Source organism: Aegilops tauschii, chromosome 3, assembly GCF_002575655.3.
Source record: "Aegilops tauschii subsp. strangulata cultivar AL8/78 chromosome 3, Aet v6.0, whole genome shotgun sequence".
Lineage (NCBI taxonomy): Eukaryota > Viridiplantae > Streptophyta > Magnoliopsida > Poales > Poaceae > Aegilops > Aegilops tauschii.
The window spans coordinates 131,322,806-131,348,207 of NC_053037.3; the positions used below are offsets into that span (position 1 = coordinate 131,322,806).

The 25,402-nt window shown below is 47.1% G+C and overlaps 2 protein-coding genes across 2 annotated transcripts; both read left to right on the forward strand.

Annotated features, from left to right (window-relative positions):
• Positions 1-987: 987 nt before the first annotated feature.
• On the forward strand, positions 988-14,914 carry LOC109772605 (uncharacterized). Its single transcript, XM_020331291.4, has 9 exons — positions 988-1,207; positions 1,280-1,499; positions 2,112-2,336; positions 2,433-2,689; positions 3,139-3,362; positions 3,516-3,641; positions 12,123-12,302; positions 13,414-13,551; positions 13,972-14,914. The coding sequence occupies exons 1-9, from the start codon at positions 1,087-1,089 to the stop codon at positions 14,284-14,286; spliced, it is 1,806 nt and encodes a 601-aa protein (XP_020186880.3). The 5' UTR covers positions 988-1,086; the 3' UTR covers positions 14,287-14,914.
• Positions 14,915-15,541: 627 nt separating this feature from the next.
• On the forward strand, positions 15,542-25,350 carry LOC109772586 (uncharacterized). The gene is made up of 9 exons (XM_020331271.4): positions 15,542-16,007; positions 19,829-19,920; positions 20,653-20,732; positions 22,362-22,403; positions 22,478-22,605; positions 23,108-23,288; positions 23,374-23,552; positions 24,071-24,319; positions 24,571-25,350. Exons 1-9 carry the CDS (start codon positions 15,646-15,648, stop codon positions 24,812-24,814), a joined length of 1,557 nt encoding a protein of 518 aa, XP_020186860.1. The 5' UTR covers positions 15,542-15,645; the 3' UTR covers positions 24,815-25,350.
• The last annotated feature ends 52 nt before the right edge of the window (positions 25,351-25,402 follow it).

The window sequence follows — 25,402 nt, forward strand, 5'->3', positions numbered from 1 at the left end:
CGCGTTGAGTTGGTCGGTGCCTGTGGTGGGATGGCAGCGCTTTGAGCCCTTGTGGAGGGCGAGAACAAGAAGACGATGAGAAGTTGACGCTTAATAGAGAGGAAGGGCAGAGCTGGATTTCGTGGAGAGGAGCAGGCGCTCGATGGAGACCGTGATGCTTTAATAATCGCCTCAAGAAACATTGAAGGGGTTCATAACCCAAAAGTAGGTGTCAAGTGAGAAAAGGGAAAAGAGAAAACGCAAGAGAAAGAGGAGGCAATTAAGAATTACTTTGAAATACAAAAGAAGAAGTTCGAGACCAATGAGGCCAATACTCAATCAAGAGCCAAGGAAATGGAGGGTCAAGCAAAGAAAGGTAGAGCTCTCTGAGGAGGCCTGTATCATGGAGGCAAAAGTTCATGATGGATCGAGATGCATGATCATCTTATATTTGTTTGTTTTGCATGAACTATGAGGCCGGAGCACATGCGGGGCTTGTGCGATTCATTTGGTGCAATGTTACTTGTCATGATGGCATAAAATATTCTCTTGGTACTATGGAGAAAATGCTACATTTATTTGCTAAGTATATGTTGCTATCCTAGCCAAACGAAAAAAAAGAGTAAAATTTTCTGTCTGGTTTTTTTAGGGGAACTTTTTTGTCTGGTTGGGTCGGTCAGTTGGAGTTGCCCTACAAACTCAGAAACATCTTTTACGGCTCATTCGGTTTGGAGGCAAAACGTAGGAATTAGTAGTAGTATAGGAATTTGATAGGATGGCACTTGTCATCCTAAGAAATTGACTTGCCTTGTTCCTACGCACAAAATGAGTTTTGAGTGGATGTGTAGTTTTCTCAAAAACACAGGAAATGAGTAGTATTTTTATGAAATTTATGTACGCATTTCCTACAAACCGAATGCGTTTATGTGAAATTTTCCTCTGAAATCCTTTTATTTTTATTTTTGAGAACTCCTCTAAAATCCTTGTTTCCACGATGTATGAAAATCCTCCAAACCGAACGAGGCCTCAGAGTTAGCAGGCCAAATTGGCATGGAGCCCCGCTGCGAATAACCTCGTCGCCTACCTGTTTCACACTTCCTTCGAAAAATGGGCGCCGCCGCCGTCCTCCTTTGCGCAGCCCTCCGCCGGAGCCGCCCCGCCGCGGCAGCTCTCCTCCTCCCCCGCACCCTTCCTTCCGCGCCAGTTCCTCTACCTCCCCCTCCTCTCGGTAAGATTCCTCTCCCATCCCAAACCAAACCCTTCAACCCTCCTCGTCTCACCGTCCAGCTCCCTGATGCAGCCCGTGCTTTACCTCTCCTCCCGCGCCTTCCATTCTCCGCCGGCTGCTCGTACTCCACCGTTGCAGAGATATCGGAGCCCCCCGCGAAGCCCAAGGGCAAGCCAAAGAGGAGCCCAATGAAGCAGTCCCGCATCGACTTCACCAAGGTGGACGCGGCGCTTCTCCCCACCATCATCCTCGTCGGCCGCCCCAACGTCGGCAAGTCCGCGCTCTTCAACAGGTGAGAGGCGACACACGAGCTTGGTTCCCGCGTAGCTCCATGCTCCATGGAGTAGCCATTTCCACAAGCACCTTTAAGGCACCACGTCTTCTTACAGATTCCATTCAACACGCACTCTCCGGAGTAATTGCGAAGTGCTCGTTCTGGCTTGCTGTATGACATTTGCACAAAATGGTTGCTGTCATCTTGGTTGTTGTAGCTGCATATGGCATATTTCCTCAGGCAGCTCTCTTTAAGCTTGCACATGCACCTATATGTCTCCAACATAGTGTTATTTCTTCTTTGATACTCTATTATAAGTAGCTTTTAGTTCTTCCGTGCTACATACACCTTGACACCATTTGGTTTCCCTAGTCAGCACTATGACATAGTACTCCTTTTGACAAATTTGAGATGTTATTAACATCCTACTCCCTCCGTCCCAAAATAAGTGTCTCAACTTTGTACTAAAGTTAGTACAAACTTGTATTAAGCTTGAGACACTTACTTTGAGACAGAGGGAGTATTATTTAATGGTTTTACGCGGAGGAATTGCAGCCTACATAGTTTGCCACTCTTATTCCATTTCAGTTTTTTTTTTACTTGTACTGATTTTTTTATGAATGTTTTTAGATTAATACGGAGGAGGGAGGCATTGGTGTATAATACACCTGGAGACCATGTCACCCGCGACATCCGAGAAGGAGTTGCCAAGCTTGGAGATCTTCGTTTTCGCGTGCTTGACTCAGCTGGACTTGAGACTGCAGCAACATCTGGGAGCATTCTTGCTCGGACGGTTGACATGACAGGGAATGTGTTAGTCAGATCTCAATTTGCCATTTTCTTGATTGATGTGAGGTGAGTGTGCTTTGGTTTGCTATCAACCTATTATCATTGGAGTCAGGTTGATAAGTTGGTACTTGTTGCATATTAAAAGTGTAATGGCTTTCTCAGGGATGGCCTACAACCGTTGGATCTTGAGGTCGGGCAATGGCTGCGAAAACATGCATCTGGCATACATACCATTGTCGCAATGAATAAGTCTGAGTCACTTGATGAGCATGGAGTTTTGACCTCGGCTGCTGGAGAAGCCCACAGGTTGGGTTTTGGTGACCCAGTTGCAATATCTGCAGAGACAGGCCTCGGGATGGCAGAGCTTTATGAGACACTCAGGCCATTGTTTGAGGAATACATGTTTCAACTTCCAAATAGTAAGTTTGTAGCTGTATCTTGAATGACTTTGGTTCTGTTAGTATAAGATATTTGTTTTGATATGTAGTGACTTACTTGTAGTTCCTCATATCTTTGCTTTCTTCCAGTACTGTACTGATTGATAAAACTGATACACTATTCATAAGTGTGACGAATTTGCATAAATAGAAGATTTTCAGCTAGGTATCAGAATTGCTTAAAAAATTGCCATATCTCCATCCACTAATCCTCTCCCCATAATGATTCTGTTCAAGTAGAAATGGAGGGGTTTGGGCATTATAGTTTATAAATCAGTGGCAACAAACCACCACCTATTGAACTTCGAAAACAGTATATTCCGTTTTCTCAAGCAATAAGAGAAATTTGTGATCCTGTACCGTTAATTTCTGGAGGGAAAACCATGATCATTGTATGTAAATATCATTCTTGGTTTTCTGTCACATGATAGATGGACTAAATCAAGATGACCCTACCTCCGAGGCTGAGGCCAGTGAAGGTGATGAAAGCAAGTTACCTCTGCAGTTAGCAATTGTGGGACGTCCTAATGTTGGGAAGTCGACCCTACTTAATGCCTTATTGCAAGAACAAAGAGTTCTGGTTGGTCCAGAGTCAGGCTTAACAAGGGACTCCATCCGGGCTAAGTTTCAATTTGACAACAGAACTGTATATTTGGTAAGTGAACTTGCTATATGAGAGTTTAATAGTATCTTTTGGATGCCTTTTCCTATATGGCTATAGCTGCTGTGTTAGAGCTTATGACATAATGTTCATTCAGGCTGTCTCCATTTTCATGAATTGACCTTTTCTTTCTTGTTGGCGATGCAGGTGGATACTGCTGGTTGGATGGAAAGAGCGGGAAAGGAGAAGGGGCCATCATCACTAAGTGTAGTACAATCAAGAAAGAACCTGATGAGAGCTCATATTGTAGCTCTTGTGCTCGATGCAGAGAAGGTACTTGCACTCATTCAGATGTACACTAGTCTGTGACCTAAAGTTCTGGCTAGTATGCTTCCTTTTATCTGGTTAAGGGGAAACATTTTCAGTGCTATTCTTTTTGGTTCTTCGGAGGTCTTGTCAATTACAACGAGTTGATTCTACTGATTATGCCTGCATTATTGCCAGTAACTAAGTATTATGTAGGGGGGGGGGGGGGGGGAGGGGGTTCAACCACCGTTGATCTTCTGAATTTTCTATAATACAGAAGTCCTAACCATGATGCTGTACTACGGGGTTTCTTGAAGTGGCACTTACATGATTGGAAGTAGCTTGTCGAACTCTTCCTCTTTATCATATGCTTTTAGCTCGACTTCACATAATTTGTCTGCTCTCTGAACTTGGTTTAGACAATTGCACTGATTTTTCTTGCAATTTTGTTTGCATTAATTTTACTCTTAAGTCTAAAGAGTACAAAGCACATTGCACTGCATTTGCCATTAAGCATTTTACACTTATGCTCTACTATGGATTTCACAAATCTTGAGTCAGCACTGATATTAGCAGAGTAATGGTTGCTTTAAATCAGATAATCTGTGTGCTTTACAGTTTGGTTTTTCCACTTTTAGCGAGATTACAGAATTATCTCTTGATTTAACTGACCTTAGTTCAAAACTGCGACACTTATTTTGGATCAGAGGGAGTATACTCCCTCTGTCCTAAAATAAGTGACTCAACTTTGTACTAACTTTGTAAAGTTCAAAGTTAGTACAAAGTTGAGTCACTTATACAAAGTTAGTACAAAGTCGAGTCACTTATTTTGGGATTGACTATTCGTCACCCTGGGTGAGGAATAGTTATTCTTATGACCTATATTTTTATTTTCTTATGCCAAATTTTACGTAGTGAATCAATATGAATGTGATTATTTGTATTCCAAATGTAATTTATTTATGAAGCGACCGTAAGATTACCTCAGATGAAGAATATGTTGATATAATATATATAGGGGACGATGGCTCGCTCTCGCTCTCGCTCCGCTCCACCCTCTCCGCCTAGCACTGCGTAGCCTCGCTGCAACCCTGCCGCCGTCGAATCCCCGCCGGTAGGCCACCTCCTCCACTCTCCTCCTGCCCTACAGCCCCTCCGCCGTCGCTTCCCGCCGATGGCCCTCCCTCCCCGCTCCCCCTCCACCCTCCTCTGTCTCCGGACTCGCCATGGCGTCTTCCAGTGCCGACCCCGCCGACTGTGGAGTGACCCTCTCCGACGAGCGCGTGTCCTCAGGTGACCGCTGGCTCGACTCGGGGAGCGAGTCCTCCGCGCGCTCCTACTGCGAGGTCGCGCGCCGCCCCGCGGCCCCTCCCGCATCTCCGACGCCGGCGCCCCCTGCCCCTGCCTGCGAGACACCGCCTCGGCCCCCGCTCTGAGTTGCACCGCGTCTCCAACGCCAGGGCGGTCGACGCGGACGGGTTCTAGCAGCCACGACGCCGGTTTCGCCGCCGCCGCCCGCGCCAGGTCGCCGCGCCCAGTTCTCCTCCGCGCCGCCCGCGCAGTCCCTCACCTGAAGAGGTGGCTGGGCTCTGCTTCCGGTGCTTGGACCCTGGCCACCGCGTGCGAGACTGCACCAACGACATCAGATGTCGCCGCTGTCTGACCTCCGGCCACGACTCCCGCTCCTGCGACGCCCACATCCAAGAGGAGGAACGCCGCCCCCGGCCCCCGCGCCCCACCGAGCCAACCCAGGCCGGCGGCCGTGGCTCCTCCCCGTCCTCAAGGCCCTCTCCTGCCCTCGCCTTCCCAAGCCGCGCCGGCCGCGCTGCCGCCTGCGGCCCGCCCGCTCGAGCCGGAGCGCGTTATCGTCTCGCACACCGTGGAGATGGAGGAAGCGGAGCGGGTCCTAGCCCGCGCGCTGGTGGCCTCATCACCGGCAACCGACCGCTCGTCTTCGCCGACGAGGTCGCCGCGACGCTCTACGACTCCTTCGGGCTTGTCGACGGGGACTTCACCGTGCATGCGCATCATCCGGAGGATTTCCTGATCCTCTTCGGCTCACAGGCCGCCATGGATCGCCTCGCCGGAGAGCACTTCATCCGCTCCCCCCGTTTCTCCCTCTCGATGCGCCCGTGGAGCAAGCTTGCTCATGCCGGCTCGGGCGAGTTCGAATACCGCGTCGAGCTAGAACTCCGCGGCATTCCTGCCCAGGCCTGGCACCTTTCCACCGCCGACACATTCTACGGAGGAGTTGTTGGATCGAGCGCCTCCACCCCCACACTCGTTCCCGCGACGACCTCGCCACGTTCCGCCTCTCCGACCGCACACATGACCCCGCGGGCATCCGCCGCGATGCCGTTCTGGAGATTGTCGAGCAGATTCCCGCCCGCTCTAGCTCTGATGCGCCTTCCATCAGAACGCTCACCTTCCCTATCTCCATCGCCATCGTCCGCGCCGAGATGCTCCGTGCTGCCCCCCTAGCGCGCCGGCGGGACCGGGCCCGGACCGCGACCGGGGCAACGACAACGACCACGACAACGGGCCTGGTCATGGCCCTGGACGCGCGCGCCGCCGAGGCCGCAAGCGCAGACGCTCGGAGCCGCAACCCTCCGGCCGCGCTGATGGCATGGCGGTTGACTGCCTCGGCTGGCGCACCGGCGGCCTTTCCTCCCGCGCAGACGGCGTGGCCATGGCGGCGTGCTGGCCTGCCCCGCCAGGCGCGGCGACGCGTACGGCCCCCCAGCCTCGGAAAGGCATGCTTCCGTGGCCCGGTCAGCATGGAGCCCACTGCCGCCGTCATCGTGACAGAAAAGGAAAGGGTAAAAGGAGAGATAAGCCTGCTTTGCCTGTGGGCCAGGCTCCCAGGGCTGATGGTGCCCCTGCGGACGGGCAGTTTGGCCAGTCTAGGACAGCTGGCAACACGCCAGTGGCCCTGGCCGAATCAGACACGACCGGAATTTTGAATCCGGCGGCCTCCCCAGCACCCGAGGACGATCTCGCGGGGCCACCAACTGCCTCGCCGCGCCTTCAGCCTGTCGGGATCTGGCCGTGCTTAGCGAAGTCCCTGATTCGCAGCAGGCAGCGCAGCCAATGACGCCGATCATGTCGGGCCAAAGTGGCGCTTCTCCCACACCGGATCCCGAGGTGGTGCCTCCCCAGGACGCTGACCTGGTCGTGTCCCCGGCCCCGCGCGTTGGGATGGACCGTGCTGTGCCTGAGCCCCACGCCGCTGCCCCCGCCCGCGAATCGGAGGGCACACACATAGACAGATCCCTGTCGCCCTCCCCAGAACCGAGGGACCTGCGGGACCCGCAGACGCCCATGCAACACCACGCGGCCCCTGTCTCCCCCGGGCCCGCAGTGAACCCCATTGCCAACTCTGGGCCGCCACGTCCGGCCATGCATGGATCTGGACCCGGCCGCTTCGCCTCCCCGCCAATCATCATGCGCCGATCGCGTGGAGCGGCTCCCACAGCCCGGCCCTGGACGCTGGGGGATTTCCTCGCCGCGGCCACCAAGGAGCTTAACGCCACCCTGCCGGCGCCTGGGAAGAGACCCCGCCGCCCTCTCGACTTCACCCCCCGACGTGGTCGCTCTGCTTCCACCACGTCCACGACCGCCGCCCCTCCCACAGCCGCAAGACGCGCGCAAGTTCAGGTCCTCCGCACACTCGGCATCGTTGGGACAAACCAGAAGATCTCGGCCGCGGAGATGAAGGCATACGACGATCTATTTGCTGCTCCCATCCCGCTGTCCGTGCTATCTGCCATCGCCGCGCTGGTAGATCGCGAAATCCCAGCTTGCCTGACGAGGCAGTCGCCTGTTCCAGCGCACGTCGACCCGGTGTGTGCGACTTAGTTCCTCCTAGATGCTGCCCTCCCCGTCGATCCACTCTTTATGTATCACGGCCTCAAGATCGTTGTTTGGAATGTGCGCGGTCTCAACGCACGAGCGCGGCGCCATGCCATTCGCACGCTGCTCGACACCACCGGCGCCTCCATTGTATGCTTGCAAGAAACGAAGATAGAGTTGCTCTGCTCGTCCATTGTCCTTGACACGCTTGGCTCAGAGTTCGACGACTACACCTACCTCCCGGCGCAGGGCACGCGTGGCGGCATCCTTCTCGCTTGGAAGAGCAGGGTTGTTTCCATCTCGGACCCCCTGTTCACCAACAACGCGATCTCGGCCCGCGTTGCTATGGCCGGCGGTACGCCGTGGTGGATCGCGGTCGTCTACGGGCCACAGGATGACGTGGCCAAGGTTGCCTTCTTGGAGGAGCTCCGCGAGATTAGAGCGGACTGCCATGGACCGTGGATGCTATGCGGTGACTTCAACCTCATCCTCCGTCCCGAGGACAAGAACACGGACAACCTCAATAGGCGCATGATGGTAAATTCCGCCGCCTCGTCAACAACCTCGCTCTCAAGGAGGTTTATCTCAACGGGCGGCGCTATACGTGGTCGAATGAGCAGTCACCCCCGACCCTGGTACATCTTGATCGCGTGCTCTGCACGTCAGACTGGGAGGACGGACACGGCGAGTGCCACCTGACGCGCCTGGCGTCCGTCGTGTCAGACCACTCCCCCTTGCTGCTGGACTGCGCCCCTGCACCAGTGCTGCACCACATGTTCCACTTCGAGGAACATTGGCTGCGCCTGGACAGATTCCATGAGACAGTAGCCGCGGCGTGGGGTTCTGTTCACGAGCCTGATCCCTTCCGTCGCCTGATGTTGTGCCTCCAGGCCACGGCACGATGCTTGACGAGCTGGAGCGCCAAAGCTGTCGGCAACGTCAAGACCAAGCTGGCCATTGCTAGAGAACTCATTGCGCGCTTTGACAAGGCCCAGGAAGACCGTATCCTCACGCCTCCGGAGGACTGGCTACACAAACAGCTGAAGGTCTCGTACCTAGGACTCGCATCCTTGGAACGGACGATCGCAAGACAGCGAGCCCGCATCGCCACTCTCAAAGATGGAGACGCCAGCACGGCCTTCTTCCACCGGCAATGCTCGTTTCGACGTCAGAAGAACCGCATCTTCCGCCTCTCCGCGAACGGCACGCTGCTCACCAACCATGACGAGATGGCCGAGGCTGCCTTCCGGCACTTTGACGCCCTGCTTGGTACGGCGGTCGAGCGCGACCACTCGCTGGATCTGTCGCAGCTCATCGAGGGGAGCGACCTCTCCGACCTTGACGCGGCCTTCTGTCCGGAGGAGATTTGGGAGGCAGTGAAACGCCTGCCCGCGCACAAGGCGCCAGGCCCGATGGCTTCAACGCTGAATTTCTCCGTGCATGCTGGAGCATTGTGAAGCAGGATTTTATGGATGTGTTCCAGCAGCTCTTTCAGATGCGTGGCCGCGGCTTCTGCAAGCTCAACCAAGCTCTTCTCACGCTGTTGCCGAAGCGCGCCGATGCCCAAGAGTTGCGCGACTACCGCCCGATATGCCTCATTCACATCGTGGCCAAGGTTTTCGCCAAGGCCCTCTCGCTCAGGCTGGCCCCAAAACTTGACCGCCTTGACAGCCGCAATCAAAATGCATTCATCCTCGGACGGAGCCTACACGACAACTTCGTGCTAGTCCGGCAATCGCTCAAGCTATTGAGCCAGCTTGGGGCCCCAAGGGTGATGCTCAAGCTCGACCTCACGCGCGCCTTCGACTCCATCTCCTGGCCGTTCCTCTTTGAGGTCCTACGCCAATTTGGGTTCGGCCATCGCTTCCTCGAATGGATTGCCATCCTCCTGTCCTCTGCGAGCACTCGGGTCGTGCTGAACGGCATGCCAGGCCCACCGATATGGCACAAGGAAGGGCTGCGGCAGGGCGACTCTCTGTCCCCGCAACTATTCGTGCTCGCGGTCGACACACTCGGCCGGCTGATTCGACGCGCGCACGACACGGGCATCCTCCAGCCGCTGCATCCGCGGAGACCGATACCGGCTATATCCTTGTATGCCGACGACGTCATGCTCTTCTGCCATGCCACGACGAGCGACATTGCGGCTGTCAAGGAAATCCTCGACCTGTTTGGCAGAGCGGCCTCAAAGTGAACTACGCCAAGAGCTCGGCCATGATCCTGCATGGGGAACAGGGCACCCCCGAGATGATCACCAGCTTGGGATGTTCGACTGCCGCGCTCCCAGTCACATACCTCGGCATCCCCCTGACGACGTGTCGCCCTTCCGCTGGCCAGCTGCAGCCCCTCGTCGACAAAGTCGCCGGTCGCTTACCCACCTGGAAAACCTGGCTCATGAAGAGAGCCGGCAGGCTTAATCTCGTCAAGTCTGCTCTCAGCGCTATTCCGGTGCACCAGCTGCTCGCTTTTGCTCCTCCGAAGAAAACCTTGCGGCAGCTCGAGAAGATTCAACGAGGATTCCTATGGGCCGGGCGTGCCATCGCCAACGGCAGGCACTGCCATGTCAATTGGCGCCTTGTCTCCCGCCCCCTCGCGCTTGGTGGCCTCGGGGTTCGCGACCTCGAACGAACCGGGCTTGCACTGAGACTACGGTGGCTCTGGCTCTCACGCACAGAAGACGGTTGCGCCTGGCAGGGGCTGGATCTTCAATTCTCCTGCCACGAGTGCACCCTGTTCTTTGCCTCCACCTACATGGTCATTGGGAACGGCATGAAAGCCCTATTCTGGGAGGATCGATGGCTCAACGGCCGCTCGGCCGGCGAGCTCATGCCCATGCTCTACAACTGCATCCCCAAACGGCGGCGCAAGACTAGAACGGTGGCCGACGGACTCAACGGCAATGCCTGGGCCTGAGATATACAGGGTATTCTCGGCCTACACGAGATTGGCCAGTATCTGCAACTTTGGCAACTCGCGCAGCAGGCCACGCTCACCGATGCCCCTGACCAGCTGATTTGGAAGTGGACAACGAGCGGCATCTATTCGGCGCAGTCTTGCTACTTGGCTACCTTCCAAGGCTCATCCCAATCCTACTCCTGGAAGCTGATTTGGAAGGCTTGGGCTCCACCTCGGGTCAAGTTTTTCCATTGGCTTGCTAACCTGGATCGCTGCTGGACGGCCGACCGTCTGGCTCGCCACGGTCTGCAGCATCATCCACGCTGCCTCATGTGCGATCAGGCGCCGGAAACGATCAGGCACCTCATGCTTGACTGCCCCTTCTCCAGGCAGGCATGGCACGAGACCCTGGCCTGGCTACGCATACCAGCGCCGATCCCCAACCAGGAGCCCACCCTCATGGACTGGTGGCGACACGCCGCAAGCACAACGCAAGGCCCTGCAATCTGTAGCGCTTCTAGTTCCATGGCTACTATGGAAACATAGAAACAGCTGCGTCTTCGACAACGCGACGCCCTCCCTCGACACGCTTGTCAACCGTATCAAGGAGGAAGCCGGCTCCTGGGCTAAGGCCGGAGCTCCAGGCCTTAGAGTAGTCCTCCCCCCTTCATGGGATGTGCACTGAGCTTTGTAACTGTTCCCCGTTTATTCGTCCTAGGACGACTGTAACTGACACCCTACCTTTTCAATGAAAAGAAACGCAAGGTCCCTTTGCGTTTTCCCGAAAATAATAATATATATAGGTAAAATGCATCCTACTACCGAGTGTAGTTACACCCATTTTTCATATACTACCATGTGGCAGTATATACTCTACTTTATTATTTTTAGTATGCTCATATACTATATCTAAGATACTCCCAAGTGAGTTATATGAAAAAATTGCAAGTGAACTCATAGTTTTATTGTATTTGTCAAATACGTACATATTTGTACGTGAAATGGAGTATGCACAAAATATGGTACATATTACCAAAAAAGTAGTATATATACTACCTAAACATTCTTATATACTACATACTACTCGTACATACTCTCTGATATGATAGATACTACATAGAACATACGAAACAAAAGTGGGAGTAACTACACCCGGTAGTAGGAAAAATTTGTTTATCATTCGGTGGTAGTTACCCCATATGTCTCACATACTATCATGTGGTAGTATATATACTAGTTTATCATTCTAAATATGTTGATATAATATAAAGTTAGTTACATGAAAAACTTGCATGTTGGCCCATGGTTTTTATTATATTTGTGAAATATATATATATTTGTACGTAAAAAGTAGCATACTCAAAATACGATACATACTACCTAAAAAGTAGTATATATACTACCTAAACATTCTTATATACTACATACCACGTGTACATACTCTCCGATTTGATATATACTACATACAACATACAAAACTCAAGTGGTGGTAACTACCACTGGTGGTAGCGAACATTTGTCATATACTCCCTCTGTCCCATAATATAAGAGCGTTTTTGACGGAGGGATTAGTACTTAACCAATTCCTTGCTATGGTTAACAAGGTCAGTGCTCTATTGTCAGTCCCATGCACAAATTAGTTTGCACTAGAGGCAACATTCTCTGTGTCCACCTCAAATCTCGTATGTCGTCATGCATGTTAAATGCAATTTTAATTGTAATGTGTGTACAACACCATGATAAAGCTGTATGGATATGTAGATTGCAAAGTCAAAGAATAGCGTGGATCATCAGGAAGTTATGATAGCACGGCAAGCAATCGAAGAAGGCCGTGGACTTGTTGTGGTTGTCAACAAAATGGATCTCCTTAGAGAAAACCAACGATTATTAGAAAAAGTGATGGATGCTGTTCCTAAAGAAATCCAGACAGTTATTCCTCAGGTTTGTTTCTAATCGTTTTGTTATTAGTTTGTAATATACTTATCTTCGACATTAAAGAAATACTTATGATCATCCATCACTATGGCTATACTATTATTTCTATATAACAGAATATGATACTCGTAACATGAATACTGGTAGTAAATGGTAACTAGTCTATAGGAGGTGTTCCTTGATAAAAATAAGTCTACAGAAGATTCCCTTCAAAGATTTAGTAATTGGTAACTATAGTCTATAGGCGGCGCTCCTCGTTGATCCAGAAAAAAAACAAATTATTTGGAGCCTTCCATTTCTGATTAACTTAACCTTCCTTTTCTCAATTCTTGTTATTTGAACACATCACAGTTGTTCTGGATAGCTTTCTAACTCTTTATTCATTAACTCAGTCACAAAATTTATGATGAGCTGCTTTCTTTCTGATGAAATTGATATTTGGTTGGTTATCACACATGTAGATACCTTACTTTGTTTGTTAATGGGAGTGTAGAGACTGAGGTCATAGTCACAAAACTGCTTATCTTTTGACAGTGCTCCACTACTGCAAATGCAGAGTTTAAATTCCACCCCTTACCTTTTGTGTTTCAATAATGTGTGGAATATCAGTAATATCTGCTGTCAAGGCTTATTGGGGCCAGCAGTTGGTACCCAAGTCCAGTTGGACTTGTATGCGGAGACTCAAGAGCCTGTTCCGGCAGGAATTCACGCTGGCAAGTCCTAGTAGGGTTACAGCAGTCTGAGTCTAGAGTTGGTGGCAGAGACCAGGAGGGATTCAGAGTATGTCGAAAAACCGAGCCCTAGTCAGACTGTTTTACGTCCATGTTCAGTAGCACTAAGAGTTTTGTATGTAATCTTTTAGTTCAAGCAGTAATAAAATTCTTATCTGCATATGCTTTCCCGACCTAATCTACCCGTACAAGTGTACAACCTCTGAATCAAAGGACACATCAATAGCAAGAATGTTTACTTTTCTAACGCCTCTGTATAAGTTGAAAATTTAAAACCCTCTCACCAAAAAGAGGGATCAACCACATTGTGGAACTTTTAATTTGCTTCACATTTTCTGACGGCAACAGCACATCTGAAAATCTTTTAATCTTCTTTGTGTTGACAGGTTACAGGAATACCAGTTGTGTTCGTGTCAGCAATGGAGGGCAGGGGGCGGGTTGCTGTTATGCACCATGTTATAGAAACTTATGAGAAATGGTGTTTTAGATTGTCAACTTCGCGCCTGAACCGTTGGTTGCGTAAGGTAAATATCCTGCTTACATTACTGTTACTTAATTTGCATGTTAGGGTGTGTGCCAAGTGAACTATCATTAACGTAGAACAGTAAGAACATAAATCCTGAACATTGTATTCAATCTAGAATGACACAGGGTCACAGATCACTAGGTGGAATTGCACGAGTGCAGAGTAGAGTGATTTGGGGGTGTTTTGGCAAATATCAGGGACTTTTAGTGGTTGATCTAAGCCGTCTATAATGGGCCATCTATAATCACTACGTCTCAGTTTAGTGTTTTAGGAATAGTTTTTGTTTTAAATGTTTGGTTATCTATCATTCATCTGCTTTGAGCCTGTAACTATATCATGTTTATATTTGTGACTGCTGAGTTCATTCATTTCACACACTTACATTACTTCGACTGTTACCTCCAATTCCCTCTGACAGGTTATGAGTAGACATTCATGGAAAGATTCAGCCACACAGCCAAAAGTGAAGTATTTCACTCAGGTGAAAGCGCGGCCACCAACATTTGTCACCTTTATGAGTGGGAAGACTGAGCTATCTGATACAGATATCAGGTTCTTGACAAGATCTCTCAAGGAAGATTTCGACATCGGGGGAATACCAATCCGGATCCTACAGCGTTCTATTCCAAGAAAAGTGTCGTCTTTCAAGAGCAATATCAAGAAAAGAGGATCTAGTATAAAAAGGATGAAAACAGACAAAAGAACAGAAGTGTCTGATCCTACCCAGTCATGATTTTACAATGTCACCAAAGCACCTCCCGATTCTCACAGAGGACCTGGTATGTGTGTACCACTCACAAGGGAAGTCATTAGTCATGACCTACATACTTCCGTTGGAGTTAAAGATGCAGAGGAAATCCCTGTCATTATACAGACTAGCAGAGGAAACAGAAAACCGCCGCCTTTCAAGCACAGCATATGGACAGAAGAAAGGGGTGCTGAAGTGATCAGCATTTAGAAGTGAGGATGACTGTAAGAAGCAAGCTCAGTGTTTTCAGTTTGCAAAGGGGCATTTTCTCGGAGCATTGGGAAGAACTGAGCTCCAGACACGAGTGGTTAATGGTTGAAAGCAAAACTTTTCGATATTATGCTAGAGAAACAGGTGGTTGGTATCTTGGAGCGTCCAAGTTCTTGTAGATTTATCGGACAGAAACATATTTCCCTTCTTGTATTCTCCTATGTAAATAAGAGAATGCTCCGACAAGTATGTCGATCATGGCCAAACTATGAGTTGGATGTGTTTAATAACGGTTGATGTACTCTTGCCGTAGAAGTTCCCAACGTGACCCGACAAGGTTGTTTTTGAGATGGACAAATCTTTGTAAAGCTTGTCTGTTAGTATTTCCTTTGTGTTTCTGGAACTCGATTCTGTGAAGTAACGGCATTTCTTTTTCTTTTTGGAATTAACTCAAGTATCAGTTCCAAAATTCAGGTGTTTCGAGTGGAGCTTTCACAGCACGGTTTTACGGCTATTTTTATTCACCTGCATTCTGTTTCTCTGTGATCAATGGTTATTGTGGTTTGATATTTGTGATGCTATCAATCTGTCATCAATGCTATGGAATTCCACTGCCGAGTTCTTTACGAGATTGCTTTGCTGCAAGACGGTTGGCCGAGGAGAATAACGTGACACCACGAGGTTAGGGCATCTCCAATGGGAGATGCTAGAAGAGGGCGCTAGGAATTTAATCCCGATAGATCGGCAGTTATCACGTTAATTCCCAGCGTCGGGTCCAGCATCGATGTCAACCTGGGCACCGAGCGCTCCGCTCTTTTCTCCCTGTACGAGATGGCCGGGCCTTTGTTTCTAATATGTGGAAAGCCCGTTATTAGCGCCTGCCATTGAAAGGGTTAGCGCTAGAGCCTTTTTAACTTCTTTTATATTTATTTTTTTCATTGTAAGCACGCGGTGCCGAACGCAACCCGGCACGCCGCACGCCGTGCGCGCGGAGGCGAAGGCGAGACGCAACGCATATCCATCCCATCCCTGCCGGATTCCAAGCCCAAGTTGAACGACACGCTGCACCTCCCCCACCCAGCCCCCCTCGAAAAAAAACTAACCGCGCCACCACCATCAGTCCATCTCCATCATATGCCAAGCTCCTCCTCCTCCTCCAACCCCTTCCACTGCTCCCTCACCTCCAACCCCCTTCCCACCTCCTCTCCATCTTCCTCGTCTCCGGCTCCGCACCTCCTCCCCGTATCCTCGGCCTTCACCGCCCCCTCCTCTTCCCCTTCCTCGTCGGCGCCCAATCTCAGGCGGCAGCCGCAGCGGCTGATGGCCGGCCCGGCCGCGGCTGGCGGCGGGAAGGGGGCAGCAGGAGGAGGGATTAAGGTTGGCGGGAGCGGGGGGCCCGCGTTCGTGGGGCAGGTGTTCACCATGCTCGACCCCTCCGGGAACGGCCTCATGGCCGTCACCAAACGCTTCGACCTCCCGCACTTCATCGCCGACAGGTACCCTTCCCTTCTCACCTGCTGCTTCCCATGTACTTAGCTCTGGCCCTCAAAGTTAGCCATGCGGCTGGGACTTCCGGTAGCAAAGACGAGATTTCGCTTTTGCTGAGTGGGGATTGAGGGGGAATGTGTCAGGCTTTAGCTTCCTTTTCGGTTGTGTGCTGGACATTACACGTTTAGGCTTAGTTTGGCCACACAGTTTTCAAAGAACCGTGGTAATTGAAAACCACAGTATTTTGATCTGTGGGCATGGAATACTGCAGTTTCTTAAAACCGTGTTTTTTCTCAGTTTTACCAAAACTGCCCATGTGTTTGGCGGATGTATTTTTTTACTATAGTTTTGACGACAGTTACGCTGGATTAAAGCTGAAACTAACTCACCTACACGGCACACGGCACGACTAATTAGCGTCTATCAATCCTCACCTAAATGCTATGATTTGTAGCAGACTGACTTATCATTTGCCTGTCTATCCTGCCTCCTGGACTTCTGGGAAGTATATGAACGTCACCTAAACCATCAACAGAGCGATCAGCCGGCCATAGGCTCGATTAATTTAACCAGAAGGCACACATTGATCAAGATCGTGTCACAACTTATGTTCATTAAATCAACCACATGCATCTAATCCTAGCTGACGTAGACAGCAACATCGACTGCGTCTCTTGGATGCTCTCTCTCTGTTCTGTTTAGAAAAAAGAGGTCCAGACCTCTTTTTCAGAAACAGTGAAAAAACCATAGTTTTTGGAATACTGCAGTTTACAAAACCTCTATTTTTTCTTCATCCAAACATCTCAAAGTTTTTAATACCAAAGTTCTTTCAGAAACCATGGTATTTCCAAAAAACCGCAAAAATACTTTGCAAACAAACACACCCTTAGTGTAGCTTTACTTCAGGTTTCAGCATATTTGTCACATAGGATGTCATGCTGCTCCCCACCAGTGGAGCTTTGTACAACAAGCCAGAGCCAGTGCCCCTCCGGTGCTCTGCTCTAGACTCAGAAACCTATATAATCTGTGTGAAAAAGGCGATACAATATGCCCTATCTGTTTCTGCAATCCTTCTTAATACAGCCTCCTCTGCAAATTGCTAATCGCATGAAACTCGTCATTAATATAGGGCACTGAAAAATCATGGTGTCTTTGAAACACATGGCAAGTCAACATTCTACTAGACCATCTAGTGTTCCCTGTCAGGCCACAAGATTGAACCATAGGTGCTACCCTACATCATAACCCGATACTGTTCCCTAATATTGTAACCATAAATGTCTATGTGAATCTTTTGATTCCCCTCTACGATGTTTTTTATCTTGCGTCGGTAATCATTGATCAAAGAGGTTTGCTTCAGTACTCCCCCTTAGAAAAGTACACATTTCGATGCAAATCGATGGTGGGGATTAAAACTAGTCACTTAAATTATAAGTGTAATATGGTCAATGTGGTGTGATGTGGAGCAGTAGGGCCCATGGAATCCACAGCTTCTTCTTCCTCCTCTAGCGTGAGGCCAGGCCATCCATATATCGCGAGTTAAATAGCGATGAACATGAGAAACCGACTTCACCGAGGATGATGTCCGAAGAAAGTGTGCTGCCATGCAAGTAAGGAGAGGAGGCTGTGTGCCAGTTGGGACAATCACTGGCCCTCGACCAAGTGGCCCATGCACACCCACTCTAGTGATCACGCATGCACGACCGGATTGACACAAGCTTGTCGTACTGTACTTCACCGCTGCTGGCAATGGCTCCTGACTGATAGCACACGTGATCTGTGATCACCCTCCGTTCTAATTGAACCAATCATGCAGCTTCATTTTATTGCTGACCAATAAATCAAACCCACTGTCATGCATGGACTGATTTGTATGTGTGGTAGCAATGTTCCAGTAGTTATATGGATTAATTTGGTCCATCTCCCATTCAAATAATTGTGCGCCCACTGCTTGGATCATTCCGGCATTATCGCTGGAGCAGTCACCAGATTGGAAGATGCCGGTGGCTCAGATTGAAGCCTTGGACGGTGGTTCTTCAATCGCCGGCCGCTGCCAGAGAGGAGAAAGCCCTTTCTCCGCGAGCGTTTGGTGTGGACTGGTCTGCTTCTCTTTCTCCCCCCTCCTTCGCAACTTGTGCGCGCGATTTCACCTTTGTTTCCTCCCCCCCCCCCCTAGTTTCCCACGCGAGCTCCATGTTCCCGCTGCCTACTCTGACTATGGCATCTAATTTCGCCCAAGGTGGCACCTTGCGCGCCTAAGCGACGTTCCAGACGCCTGAAGCTCCAAATCGGACGCCTTTCGTGGCTGTCAAAGGCAAGCTCGACACCTTGAGGTTGGAGGGCGCCCTGACGCCTAAGCGTCGCCTTAGGGACGCCTTGAAAAACAATGGCCCAAACCATCTCAGACGATGTTGGACAAGCTTCTCTTCAATCGGTGCCACCCCAACACTATCACGTATATCATCATTCCGGACCCGCCCTTTCTTGTGTGGCCATATATCCATCTCACCATGCGCATCTCTGCTACACCTAGTTGTTGGACATGTCGCCTTTTATTTGGCCAACATTCAGCACCATACAACATCTCAGGTCGAATCGCCGTCCTATAGAACCTGCCTTTTAGCTTTTGTGGAACTCTTTTATCACAGAGAATGCTAGAAGCTTGGCATCACTTCATCCATACAACTTTGGTTCGATGGATCACATCTTCATTGATATCACCATCCTTCTGCAGCATTGACCCCAAATATTGACAGGTGGCCTGAGGTAGCACCCGCCCATCAAGGCTAACTTCCTCCTCGTGCCTAGTAGTACTGAAACTGCACTTCATATACTCGGTCTTAGTTCTACTAAGCCTAAAACCTTTCGATTCTAAAGGCTGTCTCCACAGCTCTAGCTTTTTATTAATCCCCATCCGACTATCGTCGACTAGCACCACATCATCCGGAAAGAGCATACACCAATCCTCGCCCTTGTATATCCCTTGTGACCTCATCCATCACCAAAGCAAAAAGATAAGGGCTCAAAGCTGACCCTTGGTGCAGTCATATTTTAATTGGAAAGTCATCGGTGTTGCCATCACTTGTTCGAACACTTTTCACAACATTATCATACATGTCCTTGATGAGGGTAATGCACTTTATTGGGACTTTGTATTTCTCCAAAGCCCACAACATTATCATACGTGTTCCCACATAGAAGTACTAAATTGCCATAGTAAAGAAAGTACTAAATTGCCCTTTTTAAATTGAGGAGAGAGGGTGTAGCAAAGCACACCTCTTGATCAAATCTATCAAAGCTGTCACCCGATCTCGTGTAGTCTTTCTCTAGGGATCATATCCACGGCTCTTTTGCTTTACAAGTTGGTTGATGTACATGACATATTCTGTTGTGCATTCATATAAAACAAAATGATTCGTGCAGTGTAGTAATTGTTCTAAGTACATAAAGCACCACTGTTGGCTGCACATAACTTCTTAATGCGTGCTTGAGGAAGTATATCCATTTTTGTGTAAGTGGTGTCTATTAATCATAATAGATTTTAAAGGAGTTCGTCTGTACTCAGGGGACTAAAGAAGTGTACTGTATTTGAAGCTTTTGTAATTTAAATACTTTGATGAGTTAGATTGCTCATTTGCTACTTCAAAGGGCATAATTTGCACTGTTGTCTGCAGCATATACTTATGTAATACTCCCTCCGTCCCATAATATAAGAGCGTTAGGATGGAGGGAGTTTTAACGCTCTTATATTATGGGACGGAGGGAGTAGTTGTGATAATATTTTGGTTGCTCATTTTCTATTCTTTTTGCTTGAAATAATATGTTTCAGGACTCCTACATGGTTTAAAAGGATATTGTCACCATTGAAGAAGAGTGACAATGATCCAGTGTTTAGGTTTTTTATGGATCTGAATGATTCAGGTATTCTCTTTATGAAATGTTTTGTTTTCTTTATCTGCTGATGCATTGCGAATTTAATAATTATTTAAGTGGTGCACCAAGTTCTTTTTGTTTTCTTTGTATATTATTAATTCTTTTTGGCTACATTACAGCCACAGAGCATTTTTCTGTACAAAACCTCAGGATATTTTGGCAACCTGCCATTTAGATGAGAGTGACAATGTCACAAGGAGTCACAGTCCTCCCCGTCTTGCCAGCTTCCTTAAGTCAGGCCCAAGAAAACTAGGAAAAGTACGCTGAGCTGATGAGCAGCCCTGTGTTTCTAGTATTTCCTGATGCATTTCTAGTTTTTCCTGAACCCAAACCTGAGCATCACCCCCCAGCCCTACTCACCCCCACATAGAGACACCGGAACTCGTACACCGGATGCTGAAGTGGACAATTGCTGGCTCACAAAATAGAAGGTGTAGGATTGCCTGTTGGGCAGGGTAAAAGCATTTCTCGGAGTCTTAATATCATGCATTTCTTTGAGTCTTATTATCAATATCATGTATTGAGTTCTATGCTCATTGCAAGTTTACATTTCTTATGTCTGCAAAATACAAATAACACTGTTGCTAAGCAAATATTTCCTTGCATTAATGATACATATTATGCCTGATTAGTGAATTCTGGGTTTTACACAATTTTGTTCTTCAAATATTCAGTTATTTGAGAGAAATATGTTAAGCTAACCCGCTTCAACCTCTTCAGTGTCGTATGTTAAGCGGCTAAATGTCCCAAGTGGTATGGTGGGGGCTTGTCGCCTTGATGTAGCTTATGAACATTTCAAGGTATATATGGCAACAAGAAAATTTTCTTGTGATATTTTTGCAATTAGATGTCACACTGATATTTTATTATGCATGAATTTGTTTTCTTTGTATGATTTTGTTTTGTTGCTGAGCACTTCAAATACAGTTTTTCTTCATAGTAGTATGCTAACACACAACACTTGAACGCTTCTCTATCTGGATAGCATAACCCAGTAGGGTTAAATTTTCATTTGCTAAATGATATTAAGATGTGTTTGATCAGTAATAAAATATCCAGTTATTACCTCGTGTCTTGGAAAAACACTTCAAAATTAGCTTCCATGGATCTTTGAAGTGATTCTTAGTTAGCTGCTTATGTGCATATAAATTTGAACTCCGAACTCCTAAGTTTTGACACCAGATTCTTTCCTTCTCAACATGGACGCATACACTACGGCGTATATTTTTTAAGAGTATTGACACCAGCTGGCTGTGGTTTGAAATATACCACATTGACACTATCCAGACTGCAGATCACCATTTGAAAAAGTGTTTTTGTATTTCCAGATGCTATTTGGCTATTTAATTCCAGTTTGCTCTTTGAGAATGTCTATTCATTTGTTGTGCAACATAACAATATTTGTACTCTACAGTTAAATGTTTCAATAGTTCATGTCAAACTTAACTTTTTTCTTTATTGAACATTAAGTTTATAGCCTGCTTTTATAGGACTGGCATTGAAAACCCCCATTATCTGCATGCGTCTTGGTTGCAGTGGCCGTGCGGCAAGCTGGTAGCAGTAATAGGCTTGTACGTGCATATTCAGAAAGGTGTAGGGTAGAGTAGAAAGAGCTTAAATGCCCATGTTGGATATGAATTCTCCTCTAAAAGTTAAAACTAAGCAGAGTCTAATTAAATTAGGATTTAGGAATCCTATCCTACATACCTAAGAGAGTCATTCCCACTAACTTATTCATCTCAACATGCAAGCATGCCACCTCACCATAAATATGAATGGGATAAGGCCCACCTCAGCATGCAATCATGCATGAGAAAAGATCCACCACAACATTCAACCATGTATGGCAAAATGTTTTCCATTTAATTATGCTACCTATATTCAATAAATATTTGTTACAACTATACAATCAAATATAATAAGTCATTCATTTTAAATTTGTATTCTCATGTTATCAACCCAAATTTTCATCCACCAATTCCCGCAGCAACGCGCGAGTTTCTGTTGTGATCCGAGTTGTGGAGCAAGTTAGCTGTTCTATATAAAGGACAAGCGCGCACTCGTCTTTAGGGTCAGTGAATTAACAAAGATCCAATAAGCCTCAGAGCCTCTCTTCTTTACTGGGTGCGAGGCCAGGCACCAGACAGTAGTGGGCAAGTGCCCTATCCCCGATCTTCGGACCATCATCCTATCCAAACTACTCGTTAGACCAAGATCCATAACAGTTGCGCTCTTCTATTTTTCTGCATCATATTCATAAATGTGATGCACTATGCTTGGTGTATTGTTATGGCCCAATATATATACACACAATACAAGGTGTGAAGGTTAAAGAGAACCTCCCTTCGATATATCTTCTTTTTTACTTTTAAGCATTACACATATGGCATGTTGCGTTCAATGTATTCAGGAAAATTGTTGTTTTGCAGGAAAAGCCTCACATGTTCCAGTTTGTTCCAAACGAGAAGCAGGTTTGTGCTTACATATTTTAGTTTTTGCAGATAACTTAACATGTGAACAGAAACTAATTTTCTTCTCCTTTTAGGTCAAAGCTGCTAATAAGCTCTTAAAGTCAATCCCACAAAGGGGAAAAAGGAAAAAACTTGCCGGTGTTCCTGTTTTTAGTGCTCAAAATTTGAATATTGCAGTGGCAACGAATGATGGAATTAGATGGTATGGATTAAATTCTTGATTCTTTATTGATCATTTCCCCACTATTATGCCAGGTTATACTCTGCCAGCATGCTACCACTGTGTTCAGTTTGTGTTATGTTTGACATGCATCTTTTCATGTGAGCAGACATTATTGACAACCCAACAATGTTGCCCTTTTAATTTATTTCTCTCCAGAAATGTCACTCTGGAGATCCACCTTTAAGATTTACATTTGTTTCCCTTTTCTAGCTAATTCGTTTTTTTGTCAAGTATGCTTCTGTTTAACAATTTCCCTTTTCTTCATGATATCCTTGGTTCCTGTCAAATGTCAATTAGATTAGGTTATCTGCATATGGTCCATTTACGTGTGCTTATAGACTGCCATGATTTTTCATGTGCTATTTATGTTGATTCTTGTGCATACTAGACACTTCTGCCTATGCCAGGAGAAAATAGAAAATTGTTATGTCTTAAATATTTCATGGAAGCATAACATGAATTTCGCTGCTCATGATTTCAGGTATTCACCATACTTTTTTGATAAAAACTTGCTGGACAATATTCTCGAAGGTTCAATGGATCAGCATTTTCATTCAATGATTCAAAACCGCCATATACAACGTAGAAGAGATATTGTTGATGATAGTTTAACATCAGAAATACTTGAAGAAAGTGCAGACAGCTTGCTTGAGCCCCCAGAGGTGCTATGATCATTCAATGCATAGAAAATGTTTAAATTCCTATTTGCAGACTGTTGGCCTCATACTTTGAGTAACTGTTATGCAGATGCAAGAATTGATGAATGAGATTGGTCCAGCTGGAATACCATTAAGTGTTGTAACAAAAGCTGCTGAGATCCAGTGTCTTGATGTTGTTGATAAATTACTTTTAGGAAATAAGTGGCTCAGAAGAGCTACTGGCATACAACCACATTTTCCTTATGTTGTTGACTCATTTGAAGAAAGGTACAGATGCAGCGCCACACTTATATTAGCCTATTTCTTCTATTTTTGTAGAACTGTTCCTTCTGTAGTGACTTATGGAGGGAGACTGACTACCCAAGTTGTTAAAATGTAGTATTGTATCATAACTTGATAGCTTGATGGCCATACATAGTATATAAATTTTTAAAATGCCAAGCCTCTAGGTTCATTTGGAGGCGGTTATTGTATTATAGATATTCAATTATCTGGACTCAAGGGAGGAAGCCGAACTTATCTTTAGGAGAGCTACAAATAGGAACTTTTGAAACTATTGAACAAGCAAAACCCATCTCCTTGTTGTATCAGTAATAGAATAATCTAGTACTCCCTCCATCCCAAAATAAGTCTCAACTTTGTATTAGCTTTAGTACAAAGTTGTACTAAGGTTAAGACACTTAGTTTGGGACGGAGGGAGTATTTGATTAGTGTCTCTTCATTATAGCCTTTGCATCGCCTTCATTTTGAACTACTAACATCTATATTTTGTTCAAACCTTCCAGGACTGCAGTTTCAGTTGACAGGATTGCTACCTCCAGTAATACTTCGACTGCCTCTAAGGATGCTGACTGCTGTCCAGTTGATCAGCAATCTCAAACTTTGGAGCCAAACATTGATAGCGGCAACCATAGAAAACAAAATAGCCGAGATCATGGCCAGTCTCATTTCCCATTTAGCAATCTACTTTCTAATATTTGGCCAGGGCATGATAGAATGTTCAAAAGGCAAGAAAATGACTCCAGATCCAGAAGGTTTGTTCTTCAATGGCACCCTCTTTCCCCTTTCTCGTTCATTGTCATTCACAAAAGCATGCGTTGTGTGGCGCACACATTTCTGGTGAAATAATGATCTCACATGAAGTCACTTAATACTGGACCACACATGGCTTAAACTATTAGAGCAAAAAATGTTTTATAACCATATTTATCCTACTATTGTTTGGTTACGATTTATTTGGAGTGTCTGTCAACCTGTTTTTGAGTCCTCTTGGTTTGATACACAGATATGATTCAAGCATGAACAATGATTTCCAAGAAAACCCTCTTCTCCCCAAAATCACCATGGTTGGCATCTCAATGAGCGAAGGGGGACAAATGAGCAAAGCCAACCTAAAGAAAACAATGGATGACTTGACAAAAGAATTGGAGCAAGCAGGCGAAAAAACGGTCTTCGGCGGTGAGAAAGATCCGCTGTTTGTTGCCAATGTTGGTGATTACTCCAGGATTACAAAGTTTAGCTCGACATGAGGTTCATTTTTGGTACAAGAGATTCATTCTCACAAAGCACAAGTATGAGCACTGTCGCGCGTTCCTCATGGAGAGTTTCTTATTCATCTACTCATCCAGTTGACTCGGCGCATTGTGCATACTTGATGTCTTAAAAAAATCAGCTGAACATGCCAATATTCTAACTAAAGAATGTCATACAGCGCTGCAAACGGCGAGAGGTCTCGCATGTATGTTTGTAAAAAAAATAGGTAATGCGCACATTCGATTCGATTGCCCATGGTTTGACAGTGCATGAGGATTTAGGAGGCACACGGGCATGCGGGGGTTCTGCAAGATGTTCCTGTTTCCTTTCTCAGAATTTGACTTTAGACAGTGCCCCGAAGAATGCTTGTCGGCGTACATGTATACTGAGCATTTGCTGCCAATGTATGTACAACAAACTACTGTAAGAAAGTTTGTTGGTCTGAGTTGATCATGAATTAGACGGTGTACTTGTATTTTATTTGAAAATGGTCAATGAATCGGATAACTGGAAGAACATATATAGATTGAAACAGCTCGTATCTATTTTTTTGGTTCTTATTACTTGACCAGACAATTGCCCAC

What these genes read in the sequence shown, in the direction of transcription:
- LOC109772586 (XM_020331271.4), top strand. Translation starts at nt 15,646, where the DNA reads ATGCCAAGCTCCTCCTCCTCCTCCAACCCCTTCCACTGCTCCCTCACC. An exon ending in CCGCACTTCATCGCCGACAG is followed by an intron (nt 16,008 to 19,828) that starts GTACCCTTCCCT and finishes AATATGTTTCAG; the next exon opens with GACTCCTACATGGTTTAAAA. An exon ending in GCTTGCTTGAGCCCCCAGAG is followed by an intron (nt 23,289 to 23,373) that starts GTGCTATGATCA and finishes ACTGTTATGCAG; the next exon opens with ATGCAAGAATTGATGAATGA.
- LOC109772605 (XM_020331291.4), top strand. Translation starts at nt 1,087, where the DNA reads ATGGGCGCCGCCGCCGTCCTCCTTTGCGCAGCCCTCCGCCGGAGCCGC. An exon ending in ACAACAGAACTGTATATTTG is followed by an intron (nt 3,363 to 3,515) that starts GTAAGTGAACTT and finishes TTGGCGATGCAG; the next exon opens with GTGGATACTGCTGGTTGGAT. An exon ending in TCCAGACAGTTATTCCTCAG is followed by an intron (nt 12,303 to 13,413) that starts GTTTGTTTCTAA and finishes TTGTGTTGACAG; the next exon opens with GTTACAGGAATACCAGTTGT.